Source organism: Rhinolophus ferrumequinum, chromosome 15 (genome assembly GCF_004115265.2).
Source record: "Rhinolophus ferrumequinum isolate MPI-CBG mRhiFer1 chromosome 15, mRhiFer1_v1.p, whole genome shotgun sequence".
Taxonomy (NCBI): domain Eukaryota; kingdom Metazoa; phylum Chordata; class Mammalia; order Chiroptera; family Rhinolophidae; genus Rhinolophus; species Rhinolophus ferrumequinum.
Genome location: NC_046298.1, coordinates 20,683,541 through 20,697,811, shown reverse-complemented (window position 1 = coordinate 20,697,811; position 14,271 = coordinate 20,683,541). Strand labels below are relative to the sequence as shown.

At 43.2% G+C, this 14,271-nt stretch overlaps 2 protein-coding genes across 2 annotated transcripts; one reads left to right on the top strand and one right to left on the bottom strand.

The window, feature by feature from the left end:
* Positions 1–243: 243 nt before the first annotated feature.
* Positions 244–4,526, top strand: LOC117034424 (haptoglobin-like). The gene is made up of 5 exons (XM_033127304.1): positions 244–361; positions 1,363–1,445; positions 1,748–1,849; positions 2,552–2,626; positions 3,602–4,526. The coding sequence occupies exons 1-5, from the start codon at positions 321–323 to the stop codon at positions 4,378–4,380; spliced, it is 1,080 nt and encodes a 359-aa protein (XP_032983195.1). The 5' UTR covers positions 244–320; the 3' UTR covers positions 4,381–4,526.
* A 2,803-nt stretch (positions 4,527–7,329) lies between these two features.
* Positions 7,330–14,178, bottom strand: TXNL4B (thioredoxin like 4B). Its single transcript, XM_033127305.1, has 4 exons — positions 13,905–14,178; positions 10,853–11,021; positions 9,311–9,462; positions 7,330–7,847 (listed from the first exon to the last, which is right to left on the bottom strand). Exons 2-4 carry the CDS (start codon positions 10,982–10,984, stop codon positions 7,682–7,684), a joined length of 450 nt encoding a protein of 149 aa, XP_032983196.1. The 5' UTR covers positions 10,985–11,021; positions 13,905–14,178; the 3' UTR covers positions 7,330–7,681.
* Between the last annotated feature and the right edge of the window lie 93 nt (positions 14,179–14,271).

The following is a 14,271-nucleotide window of genomic DNA, read 5'->3' as shown; positions in this document are numbered from 1 at the left end:
CAGTGCTGAATACTGTCCAAAACAGACACAGATTGACGGCTCCTCCCTGAGTCCTGCACAATGGCTGATTTCGGGAAACACTTTGGCAGCTACCTGGGGTCATGATATGGCCAAGTTTCTTTGGGGTTTGTAAGAAAGAACACCAGGGGAAACTCAAGTGTGAAGCAAGAGCTTGACTCTTGACAGGGATGTTTGTGGCTTTGTTACCGGAAAATGCCAGTGACCTGACCAAGGCCAAAGTTGTGTAGACACAGGAATTACAAAATCGAAGTGGGTGGAGTGAGATACTAGAGGCATAAAAACATCGGCCAGTGCACCCCATGGCACTGTTCTTCCAGAGGCAGGACAAAGCAAAGATGGGGTGAGTCCACAGCTCTGCTCATGCTTCCCCCCCCATTCCCTTGCTCTTTGTCTCATCCTTGTTTGCATACATCTTTTATCTACATGACAGCTCAGGTATAGGAGTAGCCTACAGGAGAGATGCAAAAATACAATAAAGAAAATTTAGGCAAATGGGCTAAATTATAGTGAATTAAAGGGGATAGTGTGTTTAACTCTCTTCTTTGCTGCATCCATAAAAGATACCGCTTTCAGATACTGCTGTCTTTGCCAGGAGATGTGATTTACTCTAAGGAATATTTTTTCCTTGAGGTTATGAAGTTTTCATCTTCATAAGAAATGACAGCAGCTCCCAGGGTAGGCTTCCTGGCATTTTGAATATATTTTTTAACAGTTTTTTCCTCCCTTGTTTAGAAATGTATAATAGCAAAGACCAAGAGTGACAAATTTGGGTGACACAATTAAGGCACTTAGGTTTTATCAAAATAAAGGTTTTTTGAAATGTTGAAATAGCAAGGCCAAAGATGTTTTAGAAACTTAAGACAGTCAAGCAATTTCTGACTGGTTACCTGGTAAGTGTGGCCTGTGCATCGATGCCCATGTCCAGTCATGCTGTCAGGAAGTAAGTTATCTTCCAGGTAACCTTCTGGCATTTCGGGGTGATTGATATACTTTTCCTTGAAGGCAAATTATAATAAAATAAGTGAAATAACGATATATTTTAAACAAACTGTTTCAAAAACCTTTCCTTATGGAAAATTTAGAAGAGAGCCTAGCATAGTAAATCCCCGTGTTGCTGTCTTCAAGTTTTCCATGTTTTATCTGCAGTCTCCTTGCAGCACTTGAGGGGCGCCTGAGGGAAGTTTCTCTTTGCTGGAGAGCTCATGTATTATTACCAATTTCATGTTTCCTGAATGCTGTGTGTGTGTGTGTGTGTGTGTGTGTGTGTGTGTGTGTGTGTGTGTATGTGTGTGGTGAGGCAGGGAGACTAGCTTTGTACACCTTCCTGTCTTCTCTCTGCAGTGCCCTGGGAACTGTCGTCACCCTCCTGCTCTGGGGGCAGCTTCTCGCAGTGGACGTTAGCAATAACAGCACAGACAACGCAGGTAGGTATCTGAATTTGGGCAGGAGTGGTGCATCCCAGCACTGCTGCGCCCGACCCTATCAGGTCTGCACCTTCTCTTCCAGAACCCAGATTCCCTCTTCTCATCCGAATCTCTGGTCTTTCAACACCACGAAGAACATTGGGGAGCCAGCCAGAAACAAGGGGAGATTGCCCTCCCCTTGGCTTCCCTTTGGGGCAGAGGGACATTGATATGCAGAGCAGTTTCCTCTTATCTTACTTTTCATGGTTCTCTGGGAGCAATTTCCGAATTATTAAAGTTGCCTTCCTGTTTTTTTTTTGCAGATGAAAGCTGCCCAAAGGCCCCCGAGATTGCAAACGGCTACGTGGAACACTCGGTTCGCTATCAGTGTAAGACCTACTACAGACTGCGCACTGACGGAGACGGTAAGATACGGCCAGTGTCCCCACATCCTCCCTTTCGTGGCGTTTCCATGATGAACAGGGCCAGGGATGACTGGCCAGAAAGTTCACGTGTTATCCTTGGAGCCAGAGGATTTAGGTTCTAACAAGGGTTTTGTCACCAGGAGCTGTGGCCTTTTGAGCAAATTAACTTTGCCCAGCTTCAAGTTTTGTCTTTTGTTAAGGGGAGGTGATGTCACATCTCAGGGTGACAGCTACGTCTACAAAAGGAGATGTGGCAAAAGAAGAAATGATGGTGACGGGGATGACGACAGTGTGACTGTGTTCCTGCCACCATTCTAAGTGCTTTCTTTGCTCACTTAGACCTCACAACACCCCTCTACAGAGCTACGATTATTATTTGGTGATGAGGAAATTGAGGCACAGAGAGGCTGAGTAACTTGTACAAATGGGGCAGCCTGTGAGAGGTAGTCAGGATGTGACCCGTGAGTCCGACCCTGTGCCGCCTCACCATGACCACGACGACTGCACGGCCAAAGTTCTGTCCCCCGCTGGGCTGCCCTGGTGCCCCCAGCTCTTGGGTTCTAGTACAGGGCTCCTCTCTTCCTTCTCTTCCCTTGCCCCTTCCTTAGCTTCCTTCTCCATTCTCGAATTCTTTAAATATCTTCTCTACATGAGGTCCAGATTCAATTTCTTTTTTGGCTCATTTCTTTCCTTTTGTTTCAGGAGTGTACACCTTAAACAGTGAGAAGCAGTGGAGAAATAAGGTCACTGGAGAGAAACTTCCTGAATGTGAAGCAGGTAGGAAGCCAAGGGCCCTGGGAAGCAGACCGGGGATGGGTGTTGAGGGTCCAGTGCTCAGGCAGGCATCTTGGTGGGATTGTCCTAGCGTCACATCCCTCCTGTGTGGCTTCTACGGAGCATATGAGAGCCAAGACGAGGGACCAGGGAGAACCACAATGGCCAGGGAAAGAATCGAGCAGTTAGGTGAAGATGCCCCAGTGAAGTTCACTATGGATCTTGTTCTCTGGGGTCTGCAGGGCACTGACTGAATCTACAGGTACACTGCCCCCAGAGGGGCAGGAGACCCGGTATGTAGAGCCCGCCCGGAGAGCCCAGGGTTAAGGGTAAAGCCAGCTCCAGGAAGAACGAGTCAAGGGAGAACATAACAAAACCCTAATCCATGGAAGTATGACAGGAGGCTGGAGGTGTATTAGGTTCTGTTTCCTGTCATTACAAAGAGCTATTTCTCTCTCCTTTTCCCTCGTGGAACAACAGGATTTTGCTACCCTCTTCTGCTATTAGTGGTACGGAAGGGCTAACCTGCCGTGTATTAAATGCAGTATCTGTAAAGTCTGAGTTGTAGCCAATGTGGCTACAGATCCCTCTTTATTCAGAGAGAATGAATTTGCATAGCTCCTTGCCCTTACAATGAATTTCAAAGAATTGTGGACATGTCCTTGTGATAAGCTGCTTAAATATGCATAGTTCTTCAGCCAGGGTTTGAAAATCTCAGGGTTGTTTCTTTTGTGAGTTAGGAAAGCAGAAAATCAAACTCTTAGTAATGGACAAAACTCTTAGTCCTTTTTTAAAAAAAGGACGATTTTAAACTATAAATATTGGAAATGAGAGAACAGGTGGTGAGGACAAAGCATGTAAATATTCCTGGCTCTGAAGAAATGAACAATGATTGTTTAGACAGCAGTGACAGCCAGTGCTTTTTCCCGTCTCCCAGACTGGGAGGCTCTCACATTTCTGCTCACGATTTCCTGACAGTGTGCGGAAAGCCCAAGAACCCGGTGGATCAGGTCCAAAGGATCCTGGGTGGATCGCTGGATGCCAAAGGCAGCTTTCCCTGGCAGGCTAAGATGGTCTCGCACCATAACCTCATCTCGGGAGCCACACTGATCAGTGAACAATGGCTGCTGACCACGGCTAAAAATCTCTTCCTGGGTCATGAAGATGGTGCAACAGCAGAAGACATTGCCCCTACCCTAAGACTCTATGTGGCGAAAAATCAGCAAGTGGAGGTTGAGAAGGTGGTTCTCCACCCTGACTATTCCAAGATCGACATTGGGCTCATCAAGCTCAAGCAGAAGGTGCCCGTTGGTGAGAGAGTAATGCCCATCTGCCTATCTTCCAAAGATTATGCGGAAGTGGGGCGTGTGGGTTATGTGTCTGGTTGGGGGCGAAATGCCAACTTTAATTTTACTGAGCTACTGAAGTACGTCATGTTGCCTGTGGCTGACCAAAAGAATTGTGTAAGACACTATGAAGTAAGCACAGAGCCCGAGAAGAAGCAACCAAAGAGCCCTGTCGGGGTGCAGCCTATACTGAATGAACACACCTTCTGTGCTGGCCTGACCAAGTACCAGGAAGACACCTGCTATGGTGATGCTGGCAGCGCCTTTGCCATTCACGACCTGGATGAGGACACCTGGTATGCGGCTGGGATCCTGAGCTTTGATAAGAGCTGTAGCGTGGCCGAGTATGGTGTGTACGTGAAAGTGCCCTCCATCCTGGACTGGGTTCAGAAAACCATAGCCAGCAACTAATGCAATGCTGGCTGGAAGCCCTTGCTTGAGCAAGATTTCACTCTGGAAGGAAAACTAGATGGGAGTGGAGGGGCTAAAACATGGTATGAAACTGATGGGTTCTGGCCCTGCATGGCTGACTCAATAAAGAATTTTCTTTAGACTCATTTCTGTTTTATTTGTAAAGCCTTGGGCTTTTTATCCTCTCATTTATGGCACAGCAGCAGCCAAGAGGCACAGGACTTACTGGGAGTGTGGCAGGAAACACCCCAGGCCAACTGGAAATCCCTACGGTGATATAAACTGTCCCAATGTGGGAATTCTACTGAGTGCCTCCCGAGGCAGGCCTCAGAAAGGTGGTTGTCTTTGTTTTTCCAACAAGAGAACAGAGACTTAGAGAAGTTAAGTGATTTGCTTAAGGTTACACAGCTAGTAAGTAGTGAAGCTCAACCCAGAACCTAGGTCTGTCTGAATACAAACCCTGAGCAATTTTCACTTCCCCGAGGAAAATGCTAGCTCAAAATGGGATGAAAACAAGTATTTTGACACACACACAGAGTACTTTATCATTTGTACTCCAACACACCAGCACTTCAGAAAACCAAGTTAAGATGCTGTAAAGGCAGGATCTCTGGACTTGCTGGGTCCAAATCATAGCTTGGCCATAAATTTGCCAAGTGCCTTAAGCTCCCCACCCATCAGTTCTGGGGTCCCTTCCATTAGGGGCATAAACCAGACAATCTCTGAAATCCCTACCAGCAATGCCATTCTGGGACTCAGTAAAAGTTAGTCATCTGTATGGGATTTGCCTGTTTTAATAACTTTATGAAGAATTCTTGCTCTTCCAGGATCCCCTGGCACAACCTGCCACCATTTGGGCAAAACCTCATGGAGCTGTTGGTACTGACTTTCTAGAATGAGAGACTAGATGCAAAGCCGGAGAGCAGTGGGTCACGAATCACGTGCCCTGTTTGGCAGTCACTGACCTGCTTGCCAACAGAAGCCCAATTCTGTGCAGGGCGGCACTGTCACTCCAAGCCCATCCCCTTGCCAGGTGCTTCCTTTCCCAGCCTTTTCTGCAGGGAGAGGTGACCACGCAACCTGACTCTGACTAACACGGCATAGAAGAAAGGCTGCTGGGTGCTCTGGTGTTCTTTGCTGATGAAAGGAGTGCCACTCCAGGAATAGGTCAAAACCAAACCCTTTCACCAGCACCTACATCTTCTCCTCCCCGCCTGCTTTTATGGTAATCATGATGCATGGAACTGCGGTTGCCATGTTAGAACCATGAGGTGACTGGCACTGGGGACGGAAAATGAAGATGCTGAGGATACAAAGAACCTGGTTCCCCGATGACGTTACTGTGCTACTGAGTGAACTCTAGACCTGCCTCCCTCAAGACTTCTATGAAAGAATAAAACATCTTCATTGCCATCACTGTTAGTTGGGCTTTCTGTCACTCACAGGCTAAATCACAGTATTTGATGTGTGTCAAGTGCTTAGATACCAGCAAAAATTCAGAACTTGCATGCATAAAATTCTGATTTTACTTCCTCCTCATGGCTTTAGGGAGTGTTTCTCTGAAGTCTTGATTTATTTTTGTTCCTCTCTTAGTTGCTTCCCATTGCACAAGTATTTACTGCATGCATATTGTATGCCCTGTGCTATGTAAATACTAGTAACTCCTGGATAGGAAAAAAGGCCTCGTAGAGGAGGCAATGTCTGAGACTTAACTGAGAGCAGGAGGTACTCATGCAGAAAAGGGAGGGCACTTCAGGAGAGGGCCCCAGGGGGAAGAAGGCACTGGGGCTGGACATAGCAGGGAGTTTCAGAGGTACAGAGTGCAGTGTCGCTGAAAGCTGAGGGGGCAGGCAGGAGGTGCTGCTGGGGAGGAAGGCGGAGAAGTGAATCCAGAAAATGCCAAAGGTTTTCTCCTATTATTTTCCTCCTGAGTGGTAACCCAGAAGCCACTTAATGTAATCAGATAATTCTTCAACAAAACGGGTGGCTTATTCTTCAATAAAAAAGTGCTGAAGATACTGCCAGAAGAAAAAAGTATAACTGTATTTCAAGAGGCTTTTAAAAATATGTTTGCATTATTTTTCAGTTTCTGGCTATTAACTCTTTCATAGATTCTAGAATATAGGTCTAAGTCCTTCATTGGTTCACTAGCTCTAACCTGTTGATGGATCTGGAGAGTACAAACTATTGATGGATCTGGAGAGTACATGTGAGAACTTCATAGTGAAGGCCAGACTGGTGAGAGAATAGTGACATCAGGTGGCATTTTACACCATGAGGAGAGGCCATATTTTGGTATGATAAGAAGGTATACTCGGGTCAGTGTACTGAAGGCTTAGAGCAGAAAAGAGTTCAGTTAGAAGAGCTTCCTGTTTGCAAGGGTCCTGGAACTTTTCTTCTGGAAGACCCTTACCTTTGGGAAATGGAGGAGTCAGATCGTTTGTATTTGACTCCTGGTAAAAGGTAGATTTTTTCCAAGTAGGCAAAGCAGCCCCTATTCTTTCTAACGATTCTGACATCTCTTTCTAGTCATGAGCCCTTGAAGTACAATCTTCTGTCTCAGGAAGAGGTGGAACTCTGACTTCTGGGAGAGTTCTGTTCCTATTGACTAAGGGTACTTAATTTTTTGTTTAACTCAAATCGGGAGCACAAGTCTCCCTTCTTGGGCAATTTAATAGCACAAAAGCTAGTACATTTGCAAACCATGACAGCGTTTTCAAAGTCTGAGTCAGAAAGGCTCCAAAATATAACAAACTTGCCTGCTATTAGTGGAGATTTATTCATTCCAAGAGAAACGGGGATAATTAGGATCGGAGATAAGAGAGCATGAGGAATATAAATATGAGTTGAGGAACGGGCAAGGTTGTGGATGGAGGAGGGGTGTGTGTGTATACACATCTAGGGTAGAAAATAAGTATTTTTGGTAATTGACTTTCCATTTTACTTGTGTATCCAATAAACATAGTTAAATCAAATCGTACTAGCCAATGTCGAAGAGAATTCTGTATTAAGGGATAAAGAAAAGCACAATATAAATAGAAGTTAAACAAAACACGCTGAAGAAATTGATCACGATTGACTTGACAGCTCTGAGGTTTGCAGGGAGTGAATACTTAGGCTTCCCAGATCCTCACAGTCCCGGCAGGGTCTTCTGTTTGGGGCCGGCATTTTCGGCACAAGTCAAACCTCTCCTCCACTGGGACACAGCATATTTCCGAAGGACTCCAGAAAAACAGCACAGCTGTGTTCGGGTACTGCTTCGAGATGTGTCTTTCTCTTCAACTCTGGCAGGAGGAATATGCTAAATGTCTTGATAGAGAAGGTCATATTTGGGGATATTCTTGGGATCAATAGGACTCTGGACAATAAGTTTTCCCCTCATTGCTCCTCGATAAATCACTTCAATCAAATCTATGAAGTCTTGTTTGGTTTTGAAACTTCCCACAAACTTAGTGTGATCTGGAGACCTAGATAGCATAGAAGAAAAACAAGCTTGCTCAGAACTTTTCAGAATTACTGGATAAACAAAACAAGCAGTAGCTCCATTACTTTCTTCTGTCAGGGAGACTTCAGACACAAGGTCCAACACTGTTTTTTCCATTTGTGATTACGGGGCCCGTTTGACATAGGACTAAAACCAGTGCTGTGCGCCACTGGGACAGCGTAGAAGCCCGAGCATATGAAAAGCTCCTGCTCACAGTCTATTTTAATCACTTCTCAACTCACAAGCAAGTAGAATTCCCTGAGTGCTGGTGTGGGCCTCGTTTTGCTGTTGTTGTTGGCACTGTGCCATGCTCATCAGCTAGTCATGATCTCCAAGTTCCAGTCACTTCTACTTTTGAGGAGAGGCATTAATTTTTTGTTTTGTTTACTATTTCGAACACGAAGTATGCTTATTGCAAAAATTTTTTAGTAAAAAAAAAAAAAAATCACCAGTGAGGCCACATTTTGGTGTATATCCTTCTAATAATGTGTCTGTATGTCTGTATGTATATCCATGTGTGTTTGTGTGTACATTTCTTTTTTCACAATAATGAGAATAATATCACACATACTATATTGTAATGTTCAACTAACACATCAATATCCATGCAGCCAACTTCGCCCACTTTCAGGATTATTTTCATTTAGACAAATTCCTGGAAATGCAATTGCTGGGTAAAAAATTTGATACACTTTTAAGGTGTTTGGTATGTAGTGTCATAAATTGCCCTTTAAAAAGATTGCACCAAATTAATACTTATATCAACTGTATTCTAGGACAATAAATAGCTTTAGAACACTTAAAACACATATTTTATGCACTTTCACATTGATAATGACAAAGCACGTCCACAGACCTAGACAAGTGGACACCTCAATCACAGTGAGAAATGATAAGAATTATGGATACATTCAAAAATAAATATGAAGCACTGAGATGCTGACTGAATGCAGTGGAAGGCATTAAAGGGATTTCATGTTACTTATTTTTGACAGGCTTTGTTGAAGAGTAACTTCAAAATACTCTGAGTGGAAGAAGATAGGAAACATGGGAAGAGAGAAGCATGTCTTAGTTTGCCAGAAGTCATACTTTTATAAATGCAACCTACTAGTCCCAAAAGTTTAAGAACAATGACATATTTTATTTTAAATGAAATTCCTGGAAAACTTTTAAGAAAATGGTTCTGTATTTTCTAGACTGAAGGGTGGTTAGTGCTTCACAACCATACTGTTCTTTCATACTTAAGTAGGAAATTACAATTTGTCAATCAGACCAAAACACTCATTTTGCACCAAGTTTCACATAAGAAAATTAGAAAATGCATCAACCGAGGAAACAGTACCAATACAAGATTCACTGCCACCACTGAATGCAAATAGGTGAGTTACCGAAATTGCTTAAAGGAAACTTTTTAGACTGCAATAAATTCATGTCAACCTAACTTACCCATAATCCACTTTCATATGCTGCCCATTGAAGAAAAATACAGTAGATGGAATATAACTGATGTCAAAATAGTGTGTATAAACTGGAGTTTGGTCCACATCTACCAGATATATAGCAGCCATTTTACTCAAGTCAGAAGAGGTCTTAGAAAGCTGCAAATGAAGAGAGAGATGGAGGTTACAATACAATAGGTAGCTAATGTTTTTTCTGTGAAACTTTTTAATAGGATTGAGTATTCTCTTTGAAAAAATTCCTGGGTCAAGAACCTAGCCTCTTTAAGTTCTACATTAGACACAGTGTAACCTTATCACTCAGACACTGAAACACTGTTGGTAAGGTTATGAGAGGGCCCTGGGTAAATTATGTGAATATATTCCTTCATTTCTTTTTGTTTAAAAATTTTTAAAAATCTTCATTGTTTTATTTCTTTTCTATTTCTTATTATGCAGTTCTTATGAAATTTTTATGCATTTATAAAATCCATGCTCACTTAAACAAAAAACAACTCATAAATATGTACTATAGAAATTCTCCCAAACCTCTCTCCTTCCAATCCCCCATAAATGATAACTATGTTAAAAAAAAAAAAGCAAACACTTACATGGCACTATTATGTGCTAACTGTCCTAAGTGCTTTACACTTTTAATTCATTTAATCCTTACAACATCCCTATGAGGTATGCATTATTATAGTCCCTATTTCATAGGTAAAGAAACCAAGGCCCACGGAGGTAATCTGCCCCTGGTCACACAGCTAGTAAGCAATAAGGCTGGGGTTTGAACTCAGGCAACTTGGCGTCAGAGTCTGTACTACTGACCTCTAGTGAGAGTCCTTCCCCCATAGCTGAGGGTTTAATCCCCTGGCTGATTTTCCCCCCAGGGTGACATATCACACACTCAATCACAGTCATGAGGATTCTTACCCTCCATCCACATTGTGGGTATCAGCAACAGAAACGGTGGAGGAGGCCTTAGTCCTGGGGTAAGTCTCTCTCCATAATAAACAGAGACAAGAATCAACCTACTCTGTCCCATCTGGCCCTCCCTACTCATCAGTGTGAAGATGAGTTGTGAGGTCAGAGATTATCGTCAGGCACACACTGGAGCAGCACACGAGTAAAGCCTATCTGCAGGCAGAGAAAACAAAGTTCAATTCGAGCTCTACGATTCAGTGGGTCTGTGCCTGCGGGAGGTCACGTGACCTCACTGGCATTCATCTCCCCCTTGGGAATAGGAATAGTCGTGATCCCGCTGTGTGAGCACTGAATAAGATAATGTTCATAGCCGCTTGTTAGTAACATTTCCGGTCTTCTATTGCCTTGTTGGTGAAGTGGAGCTCTCACAGTTGCTAGTGGAGATGGACATCCAGGACAGACTCAGCACAATCACAGATTTAGGGATTCGGCACTTAGTGAAGGCGTGCTAACACATGATCAGCTGTATTCCCACGCCCTGCCTGCGCCCTTTCATGCACTTTGCAGATGTTGAAGTGAGGATGCAGAGATTTTTAATAAAAAACATTTGTTTAAAAAATTCACTTACGATATCATCTAGCTGCAGACAGACAGCATCCTCGTCTCTCCCAAACCTGAGAACCAACACTTTCTCTGCAGTGCTTTTTATCACCTGGTCAACTTCTTTTTTGCTGGTCAGCTTGGGCAACAGGAAGCTCATCTTGAAATCATCCAAATATTAATCCTCACTGTCAGTCCTGAAATAAAGTTGCAATGTTTAAAGGCAGATTAAGTACATGAGTCCTAATTTTTAAAAAATGTTAATTTTTGAAGTAGGTGATAATGTTTGTTTTCCCCAGAGGAAAAAAGAGGTTCCTATAAGACAGTATTAAAAAAGTAAAAGGAACACACTAAATGCACAAAGAGGTGACAAATAAGTCCACTCGTTTAAAAAGCAACAATATAGAAAGATATACTGTGAAAACCCCCTGTCCCTGTCTTACCCTCCACCCCTCTAACTTACCTGACTGGCCTAGTTCCCACGGCCCCATTTCTCCCCACACACCAGGTAACTACTTTCATTAGTTTCTTATGTACCTCCCAGAATTTTGTGATGCATTCCCTAGAAAATATAAATATGCATTCCTATGTTTTCTCCTTCTTTTACCCCCCAAATAGCCTTTTCTATCAGTCAATGTTCCAGTAGGAAAGAGATGAAATCCTCACATTTGGTTATTTGAAGGGATTTTTATTAAGGCAGGGTATAGGAAAACTACAGGGTTCAGTGCTATAGTCTGGGGCTAGTAACAGTGGGGCACTCTTCCCACCCCTAGGCCTGAAGGAGAATGGGAGGGAGTAGTCACCAAAACTGTGTGGTGGAGACTGCTGAGTGGAGAAGGCCGCTGTATAGGAGGTCAGCCTGCATGCAGTAAGGGGTGCAGCCACTTTCCTCCCTCCCTCCCTCTGCTCTCCACTGGCTGACTCCACCTGGAAACAAAGGATTAGGGAGCTGCAGAGCTCGACAAGCCTTCTGGTCCCAGAGCTGTCTAGAGGAGGAGGAAGAGTGGCTCTAGAGGGGCAAATGACAGATGTCCAGCACACATATGATGTCTTTACCCACTCTTCTGCACTTTGCACTCTTTTAAACCTAACATACGAAGACTGTCCCATATCCACACACAGAAAATGTACACATTCTTTGTCACAGCGGCATACTATTTCATGCATGTATTTCATGCATACTTTTTACACAGTCCTTTATTGATGAACATTTGTATTATCATGAGTCCTGGCTTAACGATTCTTGGTGCATCTTACTAGGTGCACCCCATCACATGGCAAACAGATCAATTAAGAGCGTGGAAAACCACACACACACACACACAAATCATAAAATACTGAGTTAGAATGGGCCTAATCCATTCTGTATGCAGCCCCTCATTTTACAGACTAGTTTGCATATAGTTACTCTTCTAGCTACAAGAACAAGAAATACAATCCAGGTCACCAAATTTCTAGTCTAGCATTCCTTCTACTACAATTAGTTCCTATTTTACTTATTTTTAACTTTTATTTACTTTAAGTGTGTTTTTCCAGGACCCATCCGCTCAGAGAAAAGTAGTTGTTTCAATCTAGTTGTGGAGGGCGTAGCTCACAGTTGCCCATGTGGGGATCGAACTGGCAACCTTGTTGTTAAGAGCACCATGCTCTAACCAACTAAGCTAACCTGCCGCCCCAATGTGCTATTTGAAAGTTGAGAAACTTTTTGATCAAACTTTGTTTTTGAGTCCATCCACAAGAAACCCATTAAGTTACTTAATATTTCAAATTCAGTTCCAAAGTTGGCTAATGCTTTGAAAAGGGAGGATTTTTTCTCTCTCTCTCTTTTTTTTTTTTGGTGACAAGTCACATTTTAAGATGTGAATTGATAAAAATTCATATAGGAAATGAAACCGTTCCAGTAATAGGTGATACTTTAAATAGGGAAGCTGATTACGAGGACTCATCAAATGTGAGTGGCAGAACAAATTACTGATGAAAGTTAAAGAGAATATGGATCTGTCTCACGACTAGAATTCAAACAAACAGCAACTCCTGTTTATTACTAAGAGGAAGACATGAGGGGAGGGCAAAGCTGTCAACGGATGGAGAGGGACTGGATAAATGTTGGAAGGAGGAGGGAAACTGAGACCACACTTAATAGAATGTCTACAGCAAAGGATACTAAAAGAGAAGTCATAAAAGAGGTACAAACGGACAATAAACATATTTGGCAAGTTAAGCTTTACTAGTAAGGAAAGAACAGCAAATTAAAAGATGTATTTTTAAACTCCATTAAATTGGCAAAGATTAAACAATAATGGCAATAGAGTGAATGATGGGCAGGCATTCACGGTCCCTGCTGGAATGTAGATAAACAAACCTTTTCTTGTAAGAAAGCTGAAATACTCTTTAGCCAAAATTTCCAGTTCTGAGAGTTAGTTCTCAGTAAATAGACGTATGCACAAATATTTACATACAAAGGATATTCCTCACATTTAAAATGGTGAAAAACTGGAAATCAATTTAAATGGCTACTTAATAGGGCATTGGTGAAATAAAAGATAGTACCGTCCTACAATGTACAACCACTACATACTATGTCAGACGTGTACATTTCAGATAATGAATAGTTCTCAAGATAAAGAAAAAAGTTATAACACAGTGTGATCCCACACTCTATAGTTTAGGTGCAAAACCTAATTATAATGCAAATGTACATTTTTACAAAGAAAAATAACTGGGAATGAATGTCCCCAGACACCATCAGTGGCTATCTCTGCGTGTGAACAGATGGGTGACTTTTATTTACATCGGAATGTGTCTTTATTTTTCCAAAACATTCGACCTCGTTGACCCGTAACAAACGCGGGAGTAAGGCACCTATGACCTGCGGAGTCGAAAAATCGCGCATAACTTAAGTCGGCCCGCCACTGTACGCGGATTCCCAACAACTCATCAAAAATACAGTTGACCCTTGAAAAACGCGGGTTCAAACAGCGCCGTTCAAACCCGTCGTTGTTCAAGGGTCACTGGTAAATTTTTAATGTCTGTGGTTGGGGTCCTCCTGGCCCAAAACTACTAGGGAAGGCGATACTTACTTTCTTTGTGCAAGTCGCCTCTCTCTTCAACTTCAGGACTGTCAGCAACCCGTCCCCTTTTCCAGAGTCGGGACACTGGCGGCTCCTTTCTTCCGCCGGAAACACCACAGCGACGCGAATCCAAAGTAACCGAGAGACCGCTGTCCAGCAACCCTGGCGGCCCACTTAAGGAGACGGAAACGGAAAAGGAAAACGCACAGGCGCAGTAGAGACACGCGCCGCCGTCCCCGCTCAACAGCCCAATAAAGCAGAAGTTGTTGTAGTCACTGTCCCCTGTATCGAGCTCTAACCGGAAGCCTTAGGTCATTTCCGCCCTTATTAAAGATGACAGACCTCCTCCTTTTCCCTTTCACCCGTTCAGAGTAGA